General features: G+C 37.8%; 1 protein-coding gene across 4 annotated transcripts in view; it reads left to right on the top strand.

The window, feature by feature from the left end:
- Positions 1–13,576, top strand: part of DIAPH2 (diaphanous related formin 2) — a 1,045,110-nt gene that overhangs the window by 796,530 nt on the left and 235,004 nt on the right. For all 4 annotated transcript variants that reach the window (XM_063431883.1, XM_063431882.1, XM_063431880.1 and 1 more), the window contains one exon: positions 1,154–1,317. In XM_063431883.1, coding sequence (XP_063287953.1) covers positions 1,154–1,317 — 164 coding nt within the window. The remainder of the gene's footprint in view (positions 1–1,153; positions 1,318–13,576) is intronic.

The following is a 13,576-nucleotide window of genomic DNA, read 5'->3' as shown; positions in this document are numbered from 1 at the left end:
CGACCACAGCACACATCAGCCGCAATACATACAGTAGAACCAAAAGAAAGTTACCTGCGCTCTCTCCTAAATCCCTATGTATATTAAAACACATGTCTCTTTTCAGTCTATATAACTATGTAACTACTATGGCTAAGAATACTTTTAATTAATATTTTAAAATCATTGAATATAGTTTTTTGTTTTGTTTTATTGTTTGTTTGTTTTTACAGTATAATTCATACAATTGTTTGAAAATATTGATGAGAAAGTCTGGCACCCCCAATTCTAATAGTAGTATTGTACAGATATCGTTTTAATATTAAAGACAATGAAGATAATTATACATCTTGCTTAAAGTACAGAAAATACTTCTAAAACTTTACTGTACGAAAAAGCAGTCACACTGAAATTATCAAATTCAATATCACAAAAAAAAACAAAAAACATTACAGCATACCATCTGGTGTATCAGAAAATTGTATAATTTGCATACCATGTACAAAAACATGTTTAAATTGTAGAAATATGTTTGCTATGCCAAGCGCGTTTCCAAAATATATAAGAAGCACAACAGGATTGTTATCTAGACATATGTACTTTTCTAATGCACAAAAATAGATATGAGCATTGTCAGCTGTTCTGATATATTTAGATATGTCTTATGTGATCACGACCTTAGACTAAGTTCAAGACAAGGAACAATGTAGTAGAAGAAGGATTTAATAAAACGCAATAACAAAAAGTTGCTGTATGCTTGAATGTGCTGCCTCTTTCCCTCTGTACATGGTTCCATGGCTGCTAGTGCAATGGCACCTGCATATGACATCAAACCCTATCTGTCTTTACCACTGTATCTAATGGACACCAGATAGGCTGCGCAAAAGCCTAGCTTGCTCTCCTTTTTATGGAACTTTGATAACAATGTAAATTAAAGAATGGATTTTGAAACTATGAATTGTAAGGATGGTTGTCGTACAGGGAGGCTGGGAGCAATGACCTAATTTAACCTTACTTTAGCGTGATTATTGTCTCTCTTCATGATTTTTAGAAAAAGTCAGAGTTGTATTTAGGACTATTCTAGTACATTAATTACATATTGAATAGACTAGAAATATGTTGATTTAAAGAAAATGTCCTGTCTTGAAGAAACTTTCCTTAACAGCCACTTACACCTTTGCTAAAAGTGCCCGGGAGCAGTACGAGAAGCTATCGAACATGTACAACAACATGAGCAAGCTCTACGATAATTTAGGAGATTATTTCATCTTTGATTCCAAAGCATTAAGTGTTGAGGAGTTCTTTGGGGATCTTAGCACCTTCCGTTCGCTTTTCCTGGTGAGTAATAATTTTAAATGTTTAACCGTACCTTTTAATAGCAATTACAAACAAGCAAAATTATTTCATGAAATGACAAAAATTGTAAATGTTTGGTAAAAAATCACTTCTTAAAGAGCTGTCTCTTCCTGTGATTTTTAATATTAGGTCTATTAACCCATATGTACAAATGTTTGATTCGTGAGGTTTTAAAAATATAACTAAATTTAGAAATCCACACCTCTTTATCTTGCAACTGGGAGCCTCCATGTTAACTCTCTGTCAATCACTGTTATATAAACTATGACCTTTGTACCTAGAGATAGTATGCAGAGAAGAGGAAATATAATATGTTTATATTTCTCCTCCTCTTTTGCAATGTTTACCCTTTGCTTTGTCTCAACTGGATTGATATATTTTTCTAAATAATACAAATGTAAATTAAAACAGAGCATATTATAAATAGGTTAACACACATTATTGATAATTTTTAATATTTTACTCTAGCGTGTAAATTGAAAAGAAGTGACAGTTCACCGTTAAAAGTCTATTCAGTAAAAAAAAAATACATACTGTTTTTACCTATTTTGCAATTAAAGATGAAAAAAAATCCATAACTACCTTTGCTATTTTAATCTAGATTTTGTTTTCCAATGTGTCGCATATTACCGTTTAGTAATAAAACCCAATAATGTACTATGGCAATAGAACAAACAAACAACACAAAAAAACTAAAGTGATCGAAATGCTAGTTGCAGTTTCTACCTGGTTTTATGAAACCGTATATATTCTAATAAAAAATAAATAAAATAGCTAAAAGTGTGCCTGGAAGAAGTACAAAAAATAAAACTCTGTCATGCACAGAAATGAGTGTTCATGTAGAGAAAGCACTGACTACATTATAGAAATGTTTTTAAAAGTATTCTCTTTGCAAATGCAGCAAAATAGATTTGCTCAACTCATAAGGATTATAGTTTGGCATCTATAAAATATACAATATATAAGATACACATAAGGTCTGTTTTGTCCTGTGTACCTTATACATGCTTTTTTACAGTTAGCATTACAATTTGTTTATGCTTTGACCATTGCAGCTAGGATCAAATGATATGGTTTATGTTCGTATCTCATTACATGGATGTCTGGATAATTCTAATATTGTGAGGCTGTCTTCTTTATGACATATCCCATACACACACACACACACACACCTGAATCATTCATACATTCCTTCATCTGTTTTTGTGTTCAAATATTTACTTAAGCATTTTGTTTGCAGTAGAAACATTCCTTTTGTCTGTGTGTGTGTATATATGTGTATGTATGTATGTATATATATATATATATATATATATATATATATATATATATATATATTGATCCGATTGATTTCATGTTTTGCTCATGCAACAGACAGCGGCAGGTAGTCTGATGGCTAAGAACTGAGCACTATTGTGCCTGAAATAGATATATAACTTTGCTTTTAGTTGATGATGCACAAAACAAACATTTATATTGTAAAGAGATACAGAAGTAAGGAGCCCAGCAAATTACAAAATAGGAGACTATAGGATGTGTTCCCTAACTATGAATATGCATTCTGCGATGCAATTGTAATGGCCACTAGACTCAAAATCTATAACACTTTTAAAGAAAGAAGACCATTTAAGAAGGTTCAAAAACATTTAAAGAAAGTCATCTAGTTAATCTATTTTTTAATCTGGTATATCTGTATAGGCAATCCCACCCAGCATTATCCTCAATATCCACCCAGTTATACACCCTTGCAAACAATTTTTTATGGCCCTAGTCTACTAAACTCGAGAGATTTGGGTAACAGTTTGTGTATTTAGTGGGACATGTGTTTCAAGAGGTCTGTATCTATCTGCTTAATACAATGTATCATGTCTTCTCACCATAAGTAAAACAGTCAGACGGACCAGTTTACTATGATGCACTGTAGAGTGCAGAGTTTCAGATTACCTAAAGGAGCACTATAGGGTCAGGAACACAAACATGTATTCCTGACCCTATAGGGTTAAACCACCATCTAGCCACGCTGGTCCCCTCATACCTCCTTAAATATAGTAAAATCTTACTTTAATTAAAGTCTGGGGCTGCTTACTTTGCCCCTGTTTCCTTTAGACTTATCCACTGCCTGCTGACATCATCAGAAGTGGTAGCCTGATCCAATCATAATGTTTCCCCATAGGATTGGCTGAGACTGACAAAGAGGCAGATCAGGGGCAGAGCCAGCACAATTCAAACACAGCACTGGCCAATCAGCATCTCCTCATAGAGATGAGTTCAATAAATGAATCTCTATGAGGAAAGTTCAGTGTCTACATGCAAAGGGAGGAGATACTGAATGTGTTGATGCATTTTAGGCAGCCATGACCCAGGAAGGATCTCTAACAGCCATCTGAGGAGTGGCCAGGGAAGTTATCACTAGGCTGTAATGTAAACACTGCATTTACTCTGAAAAGACAGTGTTTACAGCAAAAAGCCTGAAAGTAATGATTCCTTTTACCAGAACAAATTCAATAAGCTGTAGTTGTTCTGGTAACTAAAGTGTCCCTTTAAATCCCTTTAGTGAAATAATCTAAATGATGAGGATGCAATACTATGTTCTTATGAATATGAGTTTATTCCTTCCAAGTATGGAACCCACAAGAGGTCTTTATCAAGCTTTTAAAGCATTTTTTTTTAAAACCGATGAACTGTGTGAAGCAAATTCTCCACCTGTATTGTGTGTAAAGGTAATATGGTGCAGATGACATTAAACCCGCAGAACATAGTTATAATTGTTGTGTTTAAAGCAAATGCTGCCTAATTGGAAGAAGCTGTTGGTTTATGGAGTTTAACCTGGAAGAACTGCGATAGTACTGAGTTTTTCTCGAGTTCTGATTTAAACAGCAGCTCTCCATAGATTTTTCATTAAGCTCTGCATCTTCAAGACTCATACTATGAGACCAATCATGCTGAGTGCTGCCACAGAGTTATGGAAAAATCTATACACTTTTTCAGACAATCAACAGGTTAGATTAAGAATGTAGCTGCTGCTTTGCAAATAGATCGTCTGGCATCACCAAGCTAAAACCAGTGTAAATCCAAAACCTGCATAGCCTGTAAGATTTAGCCATACAGAAGAAAGAAAGCAAAAAAAAACCTACATTTATAAAAGTTCAGATCAGAAAATTGGAGCAGTCACCATGGAAACCAATTAAGTGAATAGGGCATTCCATTGATGACGACTCCACTTTTATTGCTTTATTACCAGTTTTCGGATTATAACATGTTTTTATGTCTCCCCAAGGTTGCTGTGAAATAGATAAAATATGGTTACATGCAACATATACAAATAGCTTGGTATGGTGCAAGGCTACAGTCCCAGCACTGAGTATTAAAGTAAAATAGTTTTACTAGCAAACTAGCATTAGAGTTACCAAGAACTAGCATGCATTAGGACAACAGAAGTACTGATCTTATAAAAGTAAGTCAAGCATTGATGCAGTAAGCTTACAAAAAAGCAGGTTAAATTTAAAGGGATAGACCGATTAAGAAAGGAACTGGTGATAGACTTTCAAGGGACATTCAAAGCACCATAATCACTACAGTACTCTTTTTGATTGCTGCTGATTGTGAAAACACATGTCAAAAAATATTTCAAAAAAGCAGACCTCTATTCCTAATGCCACAGTGTCCCTGACCCTAGAGTTACATACATCTCCCCCATTTGCAAAAAAAAAAAAAAAGGATTCACCTCTTTACAGGACTCTATAAAACTCTCTGCAATGTTACAGAGGAGGCATGGCCTCTTCCAGCATGGACCTAATGCACATGCAGAGCAAATACAAATACATGTGTGCATTCATGCTTGTATTCAATGCCTTTCTGTTGGCTTCCACGTCACGTGAATGAGTTTTAACTGTCTCTAAAGGCTTTTAGTTTGACAGTTTCTAAAAAAAAAAAGAGTTTTACATTGAGGCTTAAAAGGACAGGACCACAGCATTAAGACCATTTCATTGAGATGCAGTGGTCTTTGTGACAATAGTGTCCCTTTAATATACCTGTATATTTTTGGTTAGACAATAAAACATGTCCTAAAATTCATTGTATGCAAACCATAGTTTGCCATGGAACATGTAAAGAGATGTCTATACACATAATATATTGCACTGCAGAGATTTTGACTAGCACTGAGAAGTTTCCTAAGATCCTGTACATTTTTAGATCTTACTCATTGATTATATTTGTTTTAATGCTGTGGATTGTTAGTGTACCCCGTCCAGTACAGTTGCTTAAACCTGTATATCACTGAAGCACATAGTTAACGGCCATAGTTTTATTGAATGGATCATATCCTCAGTGCTCAAGGATAAAAAACAGTAAGAGAAATACACTTGTATATTTATAGAACTGAATTTTGCAGAGAATGGAATGTGCTGCCACTAGGAATGTGTGAACAAAAGACAAATTATTAGCAATTTCACCACAGTGCCTTATACCACAAAACAAGATTATTTTGCAGGACACACTGTGAATATTTATCATTAAAGGGATATGCCTTGTGCAAAACTGTGTGCCTGCGTCATACATAGTGTATGACCACTGTGGTACTCGCCAGATGTGGCCAAAATAGTAAAAAAACTAAGTTAGCATTTAGTAATTTAAAAAAAAAAACAAAAAAAACAGAGTGAGGAAAACAGCGCTATAAGATTAGGCAGAAAGAGGCTAATCAAGTTATAAGAGCTTCCAAATCACACACAGAAGAGAAAATAGCACAGTCGGTATAAAAAGGAGACAACACATTTTTGGGATACATAAATGAGAAAAGGAAAGTAAAACAAGGATTAGTTAGATAAAAACAAAAGAAGGAAGGTATGTAGAAGAGAATAAAGGTCTAGCTGACTGCCTAAGTGAATATTTTGGTTCAGTATTTATAGATGAAAATGAAGGAAAGGGGCCTCAGTTAGGAAAAAGGACAAATGTGTCATTTGTTACATGTGAGTTTACAGAGGAAGATGTTTTATTTCAACTGTCAAAAGTAAAGACAAATAAGTCAATCGGACCTGATGGAATACACCCAAAGTTATTAAAAGAGCTTAGTGGTGTACTAGCAAAACCATTAACAGATTTATTTAACCATTCATTGTTAATAGGAGTAGTCCCAGAAGATTGGAAGTTGGCGAATGTTGTGCCCATTCACAAGAAAGGTAGTAGGGAGGAGTCAGGCAACTATAGGCCAGTAAGCCTCACCTTAGTAGTGGGGAAAGTAATGGAAACCATGTTAAAGGATAGGATTGTTGAATATCTAAAATCACATAGATTTCAAGATCAACATGGATTTACTTCAGGGAGATCATGCCAAACTAATCTTATTGATTTTTTTGATTGGGTAACTAAAATTATAGATCAGGGTGGTGCAGTAGACATTGCTTATCTAGATTTCAGTAAGGCTTTTGACACTGTTGCACATAGAAGGCTTATCAATCAACTGCAATCTTTAAGTTTGAATTCCAATATTGTTGAATGGGTAAGGCAGTGGCTGAGTGACTGGCAACAGAGGGTTGTAGTCAATGGAGTATATTCAAAGCATGGACTTGTCACCAGTGGGGTACCTCATGGATCTGTACTTGGACCCATTCTCTTTAATATTTTTATTAGTGATATTGCAGAAGGTCTTGATGGTAAGGTATTTCTTTTTGCTGAGGATACTAAGATATGTAACATTGAACTTTAAATGGTACTGTCACTTACATCTGCTTTGCACTGACTTCCAGGCAACATAATGCCACCTTAACAGAAAAAAAAAATAGGAGAGGAACAGCGCTACAGTACTGATCACAGGGGAGAATAGAGCTGCACACCTGAGGGGAAGGGTAACCCTCAAACCCTTCAAAGAATGGAGAGAACAAGATACAACAAATACAGGGTGCGCTAAGTAGGACAATGAGAGATAATAGACAAAAATAATATAAAGAGTCTCCTAAAGTACAGTGAAGACCTGGAGTGTATATTCTTCAGTTCTTGCTTTGAATCCTCAGTGGTAAAAATGAAATACAAAAGCAAAAATAGAGACCAATAGTGCAAAACCGTTTTAAGAAAGCTGGATCACGAACAACATAGAAGTAGAGAAGTGCCAACTCACAATTTAAAGAGCTATGCCCAGCTCTAGGTAAAAAGGCATACAGTGGTATTTAATACTCCCCACATGTAGGATATAACTGGACACTTGGAGGTGTATCCTCAAGACTTCTTACAGCATTCCAGATAAGCGTCAGCATATAAAATACATAAAATGGGGAAAAAGGGGGAAAAACCCAATGGTGCAATAACGTAGGTTAACTGCAACTACAGACAACACTGAGGTCCTAAGAGTGCCAACTTACAATTGGGAGAGCTATAACCAGCTCTGAGTAAGATTTTTCCCCATTTTATGTATTTTATATGCAGACACTTATCTGGAATGCTGTAAGAAGGTCTTCACTGTACTTTAACCCCTTAAGGGCCAAACTTCTGGAATAAAAGGGAATCATGACGTGTCAGACATGTCATGTGTCCTTAAGGGGTTAAGAGACTCTTTATATTATTTTTGTTTATTATCTCTCATTGTCCTACTTAGCGCACCCTGTTTTGTTGTATAATGCCACCTTGTATCTTAGGCAGCTCCTCTATTGAGATATGCTCATAGCAATGATGTTTACTGAATAGTAGTGGTTAAATTATTTTATATTGTATGCTCTGGTCTAGCCAGGGCAGCCAAACATGCAGTGTAAATTAAACATTACAAACATTTTGTTATGATAATGAAAAAATGCACAACTTAAAGGTAACTTTTATTAATACTTAAGATGGTTATTTGCATAGTCGGTTTATTTTTTTTTATTTTTTTATTTTTTTAAAAATTTTTTTATAATTCTTTATTTTTTTTGTGCAGGTAAGTACAAAATCTTTGTCAGGAAGCCACAACAGCGTACGTATATGTATAACTTTACAGATTAGGTAGAGGCATGAGTTCCTTCCACATTTTTAACGATTATTAGAAGGGTTAACGTTATGATTCTATAGGTTAAACATTAAACATATTCAATCAAGTTTTTACCGTTACAGTGAAAGAATGGACTGGTGCTGGCTTTCGTTTATAGGTTAAATATTAAACACATTCAATCTAGCTTAACATTACAGTGAAAAATAGACTGTTGCATGCTTTTGTTGCAGGAATACACTATTATTCATGTTATTCCCAGCATAGGTTAGTATTTTCAGTTACACACGTTTTACGTTTTTAACGAATATAGTAGAGTTTCGCGTTATGAATCAATGGGTTAAGCCTTAAGCATAATCAAACAACCTTAACGTTACAGGGAAAGAGACTGTTGTGTGCCTTTGTTGCAGGAATACACTATTAACTGTGCAAGAAAGATACAGGCATATGTAATGTGCCACAACAGCACGTTTTAAACAGGCAACAAGCAGTCAATTTAGTACTTGGGTTCTGCACATTTTAGTACTTGTGTTAAAACAAGCTAGACATAGATTTAGGCATGTTGCAAAGAGATGACATGGTAAACTCATGTCAGTTTTTAGTGGTAAAACAATAGATTAAACTTTAACTGTTCTAACTGATATCATAAAGGTGATCTTCAACAGAGGTGTACTGCTATCACATACATCCCTAGGTAAGTAGTGATGTTGCAGGCTATTCATGTATGTCTGATTATATAGAGTAATTGTGCGCATGTATGGTGTGTGTTATCTAGACCTGTGAGTGTTTAAGTGCACACCGGGTTAACACCATGCTATGAGGGTGTGAGATGGGTGTGAACATTGGGATTTACTACACATTCTCAAGTGAGTATAGTCAGGCTAAATAAGACGTCAGCTTGTAAACTTATGAGGCCACTACTTCTTGGGCAAGTGCATTTGTAATATGTGTAACATCAGCATGGCATTTGTAGTTACTGCATTTTGTTTAAACGATAGATTTCACACAACGGAACAATATATGTGTGAGACTTGCCTAGATACTCTCCTCCCTGAGACATATTTAAGATACTACAAGTAATACCCCCATGAACCCCATGCGAGCAGTTCATAAAACAGAGGAAAAGCAAATGATCGTGGGAGTCCATTTGGAGCAGAAAAACCTGAGTGGTAGTGTGCCTGGTAGTAAGTCCTAGTCCCCCTCAGTGTCAGCCGGTGCTTTTTAGGGGTCGAGCATGTGCCTCCCATGTTGGTCGGTGTAGTGGTGTGGGACGCAGTCCCCTCGGTCCGGCTGTGCATGGATAGGGTGTCTCAGCGTGGGCAGGCATCTGTGTAGGTATATATAATATAGCTCCGGTAGTGGTAGAGAGGGATACTTCAAAACTGAAGGGATGAAGTATGCTATGTTCTCCCTTTCATGGGTTTTGATTCTTGCAGCTTTGTGTGCACTCAACTGTCCAGGCTGAGAGTACCTGTGGAGGGCAGTTTACTTGGTGCTTTAGCCGATACCCATTGCCGGCAAATCCCTCTGAATCTCTCCCCTCTTGCCCTCTGGCCCGTTGTTGCCACTGCGTGGGTTCGCTCCGGCGGTGTATCTTAGAGATATCTGCTGCACAATCGCTTGGGTCGTCTCGTCGTGTGCATATGGTCGGCGCAGGCTGCTCTGCGTGCCGAGAGCTTGGTCAGTGAAATCGCTTGCGTGCAGCGGTTGTTTCGCCGGTCTGGATGGGTACAGCTCAGGGTAAGGGGATGCACCCGATAGGCCTCCCGCCAATTTCCGTCGCTGGGCCCGCTTGTATCTGCATAGTCGGGCGGCCATTTTGGAGCCTCGTGGTGTCTGCCTGTAGTAGCTCCATCGTGCTGCGGGTCGCATCCACGAGGTCACCGTCCTCTCTGCTTGCCGGTAGGTAGCACCCCTCTTCTGCAGGGCATACATGAAGCTTTTGCAGAGGTGATCAAAGGTCTCCAGAGGTGACTTGGGTGGCTGGGTGTGTGTGCTCTGTTTCCCACGTTTGCGCCGAGCCGCCATTAAAGGTTTACTCTGTGGGACTGTTTCCCCGGTTTGGCTTGTGTCTGGGTTGCCTGCTTGTTTCCAGTGTGGACCGGGATATCCCCCACCGGTCCAAAGGGAGGGGGGGTAGGTTGCAGAGTTGTCGCTTAATGGCTTTTGCGTCTTTCGTGCCTGGGATAGCGGCCGCTTCTCCCCGTTTTCAGCCTCAGTAGGCCGCCTTCGGTTCTTGGCTTTACCGGCTTCCACGGACCCCGGAGTGACATCGCTGGGTTCAGGGGGGCACCCCCGACGTGGGTGGCGCACCCCCGAGTTGCCTTGGGTGTAGTGGTCGCCTTTTTGGCCTCGAATCGTGCCCGCTCGGCCGGAGCCCATGTTGGCTGCGTCTGTCTTGCTCGGCGGTCAAGCTCCGCCCCCCTAAAGGTAACTTTTAGTTAGCTATTCATTTGAAAAAAAGTTTAACTAAACTGAATATGCCCACTGAAGGAGATGTGCTAAGGTGGTTATCAATAAATAATATACACTGATCAGCCACAACGTTAAAACACCTGCCTAATATTGTGTGGATCCCCAACAGCCCTGATGAGTTGAGGCATGGACTCCACAAGACCTCTCAACGTGTTCAGTGGTATCTGGTACTAAGACATTAGCAACAGATCCTTTGCCTCAATCCATTCTTGAAAAAAATTTCAGTGTGTGGTGGACATTATCCTGCTGGAAGAGGCAAATGCCATCAGGGAACACCATTGTCATAAAGGGGTGTACGTGGTCTGCAACACTCTCTAGGTAGGTGGTACGTGTCAAAGTAACATCCACATGAATGCCAAGACCCAAGGTTTCCCAGTAGAACATTGCACAGAGCATACAACTGCCTCTGCCAGCCTGCCTTTGTCCATTAGTGCATCCTGCTGTCATCTCTTCCTTGGGTAAGTGAGACACATGCACCCAGCCATCCACCTGATCTAAAAAAACTATGACCAGTCTGTGGCTACGCAGCCCCATAGGCCGCAAACGGTGATGTGCTGTGTGTTCTGGCACCTTCCTATCATTGCCAACATTACGTTTAATAGCTCTTCTGTGTTTTTAGATCATACAGGCTAGCCTTCATTCCTCACATTCAGCAAAGAGCCCTGGGTGCCCATGACCCTGGTTCACCAGTTTTTCCTTGCACTGCATACCTGGAACACCCCACAAGATTTGCTGTTTGGGTGATGGCTCTGACACAGTCATCTAGTCAACTTTATTTGACCCTTGTCAAAATCCCTCAGCTATTTTCACTTGCAAAGGTTTAATTTTTCCAAAACATGAAATTAATTCACTGTTTAGATTACAATATATCCCACCCCTTGATAGGGGCTAATGTAATAATATATTCAATGTTATTCACTTCACCTGTCAGTGTTTTCACCTGTTGTGGCTGATCAGTGTATATAATATAATATATGTAATAAAATATGAGTGGGAATCCGATTTGTTTTCGAAGATTTTTTAATTTGGCAGCGGACCTAGGTAAAGGAACAGCATTTGACCCTGAATGCTTGTTCGTCACAATGCTTGTACTGGTTCGAAACGGATACATTAAATGCAGACAAAAACGTTAATCAGACAACACAAGGAACAGAGAGAATAACAAATGAAAGCAACTTGATACAAATTTTCCATCAGGCAAAAGCGTTGGATGTAGATAAAACATCTAAGCACAAATTAATCTTTAAAAACAATAATTTCAACAACAACAATTTATGTGTTTTATCTCAACTCAAAATTGAAGTGTGTCAGAAAGATGACACTTGCTCCTGAGGGATTCTTGGTGACTTCAGAAGCTATTATGATGAAAAACAGTTTTGTTTTTTCTGGTTTTTATTTATTTTTTTATTTTTATAAATCTTAAACAATCAGTGTCACTCCAAAAACTAACTTTTGTATTTCTGATTGAGACGTGAAAACAGGACTAGTCCCTATGGAATTTTCCTTTTATATATTGTTTTTCAGCAAAATGTTCTTTATAAATAAATTATTGCATTATCATTGAGCAGCAGGTGATAGAAGGAAAGAAACCTGTGGGATGCGAGTTGGAGTTTCTCAATTGCTTTGTGAACAGGCAGAACTATTGATTATAAACATATCCATCAAACTGTGCTGTGGCGTTGCTTATAGAGGAATCTTTTCTTTACTCTTTTTTTTTCTATACCCAGAATCCTCTGCATGGATAGGCAACCTTCGGCTCTGCAGATGTTTTGGACTACACCACCCATGATGCTTTGCCAGCATTATGTGTGTAAGAGCATTATGGGGGATGTAGTCCACAACATCTGGAGAGCCGAAGGTTGCCTATCCCTGCTATAGACAATGATCAATTATAGTTGTTAAAGAGACAGATGCTGGAATAATCAGTCAACGTTTACATTATGAGAGCAGTAAACACTGCAGGTGCTCTGAGACGAATATCACAGTTTGTTTCTTGCAAGCGAGAATCAACCTGTGTAAAACAAATGTGCGAATCTCAGTGGTAATGTGCTAAATACCCATAAGGATGTAATATGCAGATTGCTAATTAAAAAAGTGATTGCACAGATGTATCAGCTTGCATTGAGGTCCATGCAAATTATCCCTCAATATTTTCATAGACGGATAGGAAACTGTCTGGAGTGTGTAACGTCCAGTTTGCGTAGAGTATAACTTAGCATTTTCATGAGATTCCATTTCTAGACTTTGTGTTATTTCCTCCTAACTAGCAATAAAAAAATCAGTTGATGTGGCAGTTCTCAGCATCTTGCCCCAAAGCTTTGAACAGCAATAATGCAAAAACGGGAAAAACACAAACATATTTTATTAAGTTAATGTTGTTTCAGCAATATTGTTTATTCCATCAGAAAAAGTGTATAATAAGGTTAAATATATTAAAAATAGTGTAATTTGTTTAAAGACCAGGTTATTGCTTAAATTAAATAAATATATAAGACCTACTAAATAAGGACAACCATTATCTAGGGTTTAGTTTTACCTACTCTCATGTCCTAGTTCCAATGATTATTTAACCATTGCCAAAAAAAACTGATAAGTATTTCAATTCTTCGGAAGACAATATGGCACTAGGCTTCTGGCATTACTCAATCCATATGAATTACTATTGCTGCAAACTGTTCACCAAGGAACAAGCCAAGTTACAGATTTTTCCAAGCTGGTGAGAACTGATAATATTATTTATTAGAAATAAACATTCACATATCGGGTTGACTTTAAGATAAGCTGACGACCAAGATCAACATAACATAACATTTCAGT

Source organism: Pelobates fuscus, chromosome 9 (genome assembly GCF_036172605.1).
Source record: "Pelobates fuscus isolate aPelFus1 chromosome 9, aPelFus1.pri, whole genome shotgun sequence".
Taxonomy (NCBI): domain Eukaryota; kingdom Metazoa; phylum Chordata; class Amphibia; order Anura; family Pelobatidae; genus Pelobates; species Pelobates fuscus.
This window is presented reverse-complemented; position numbering and strand designations above follow the sequence as displayed.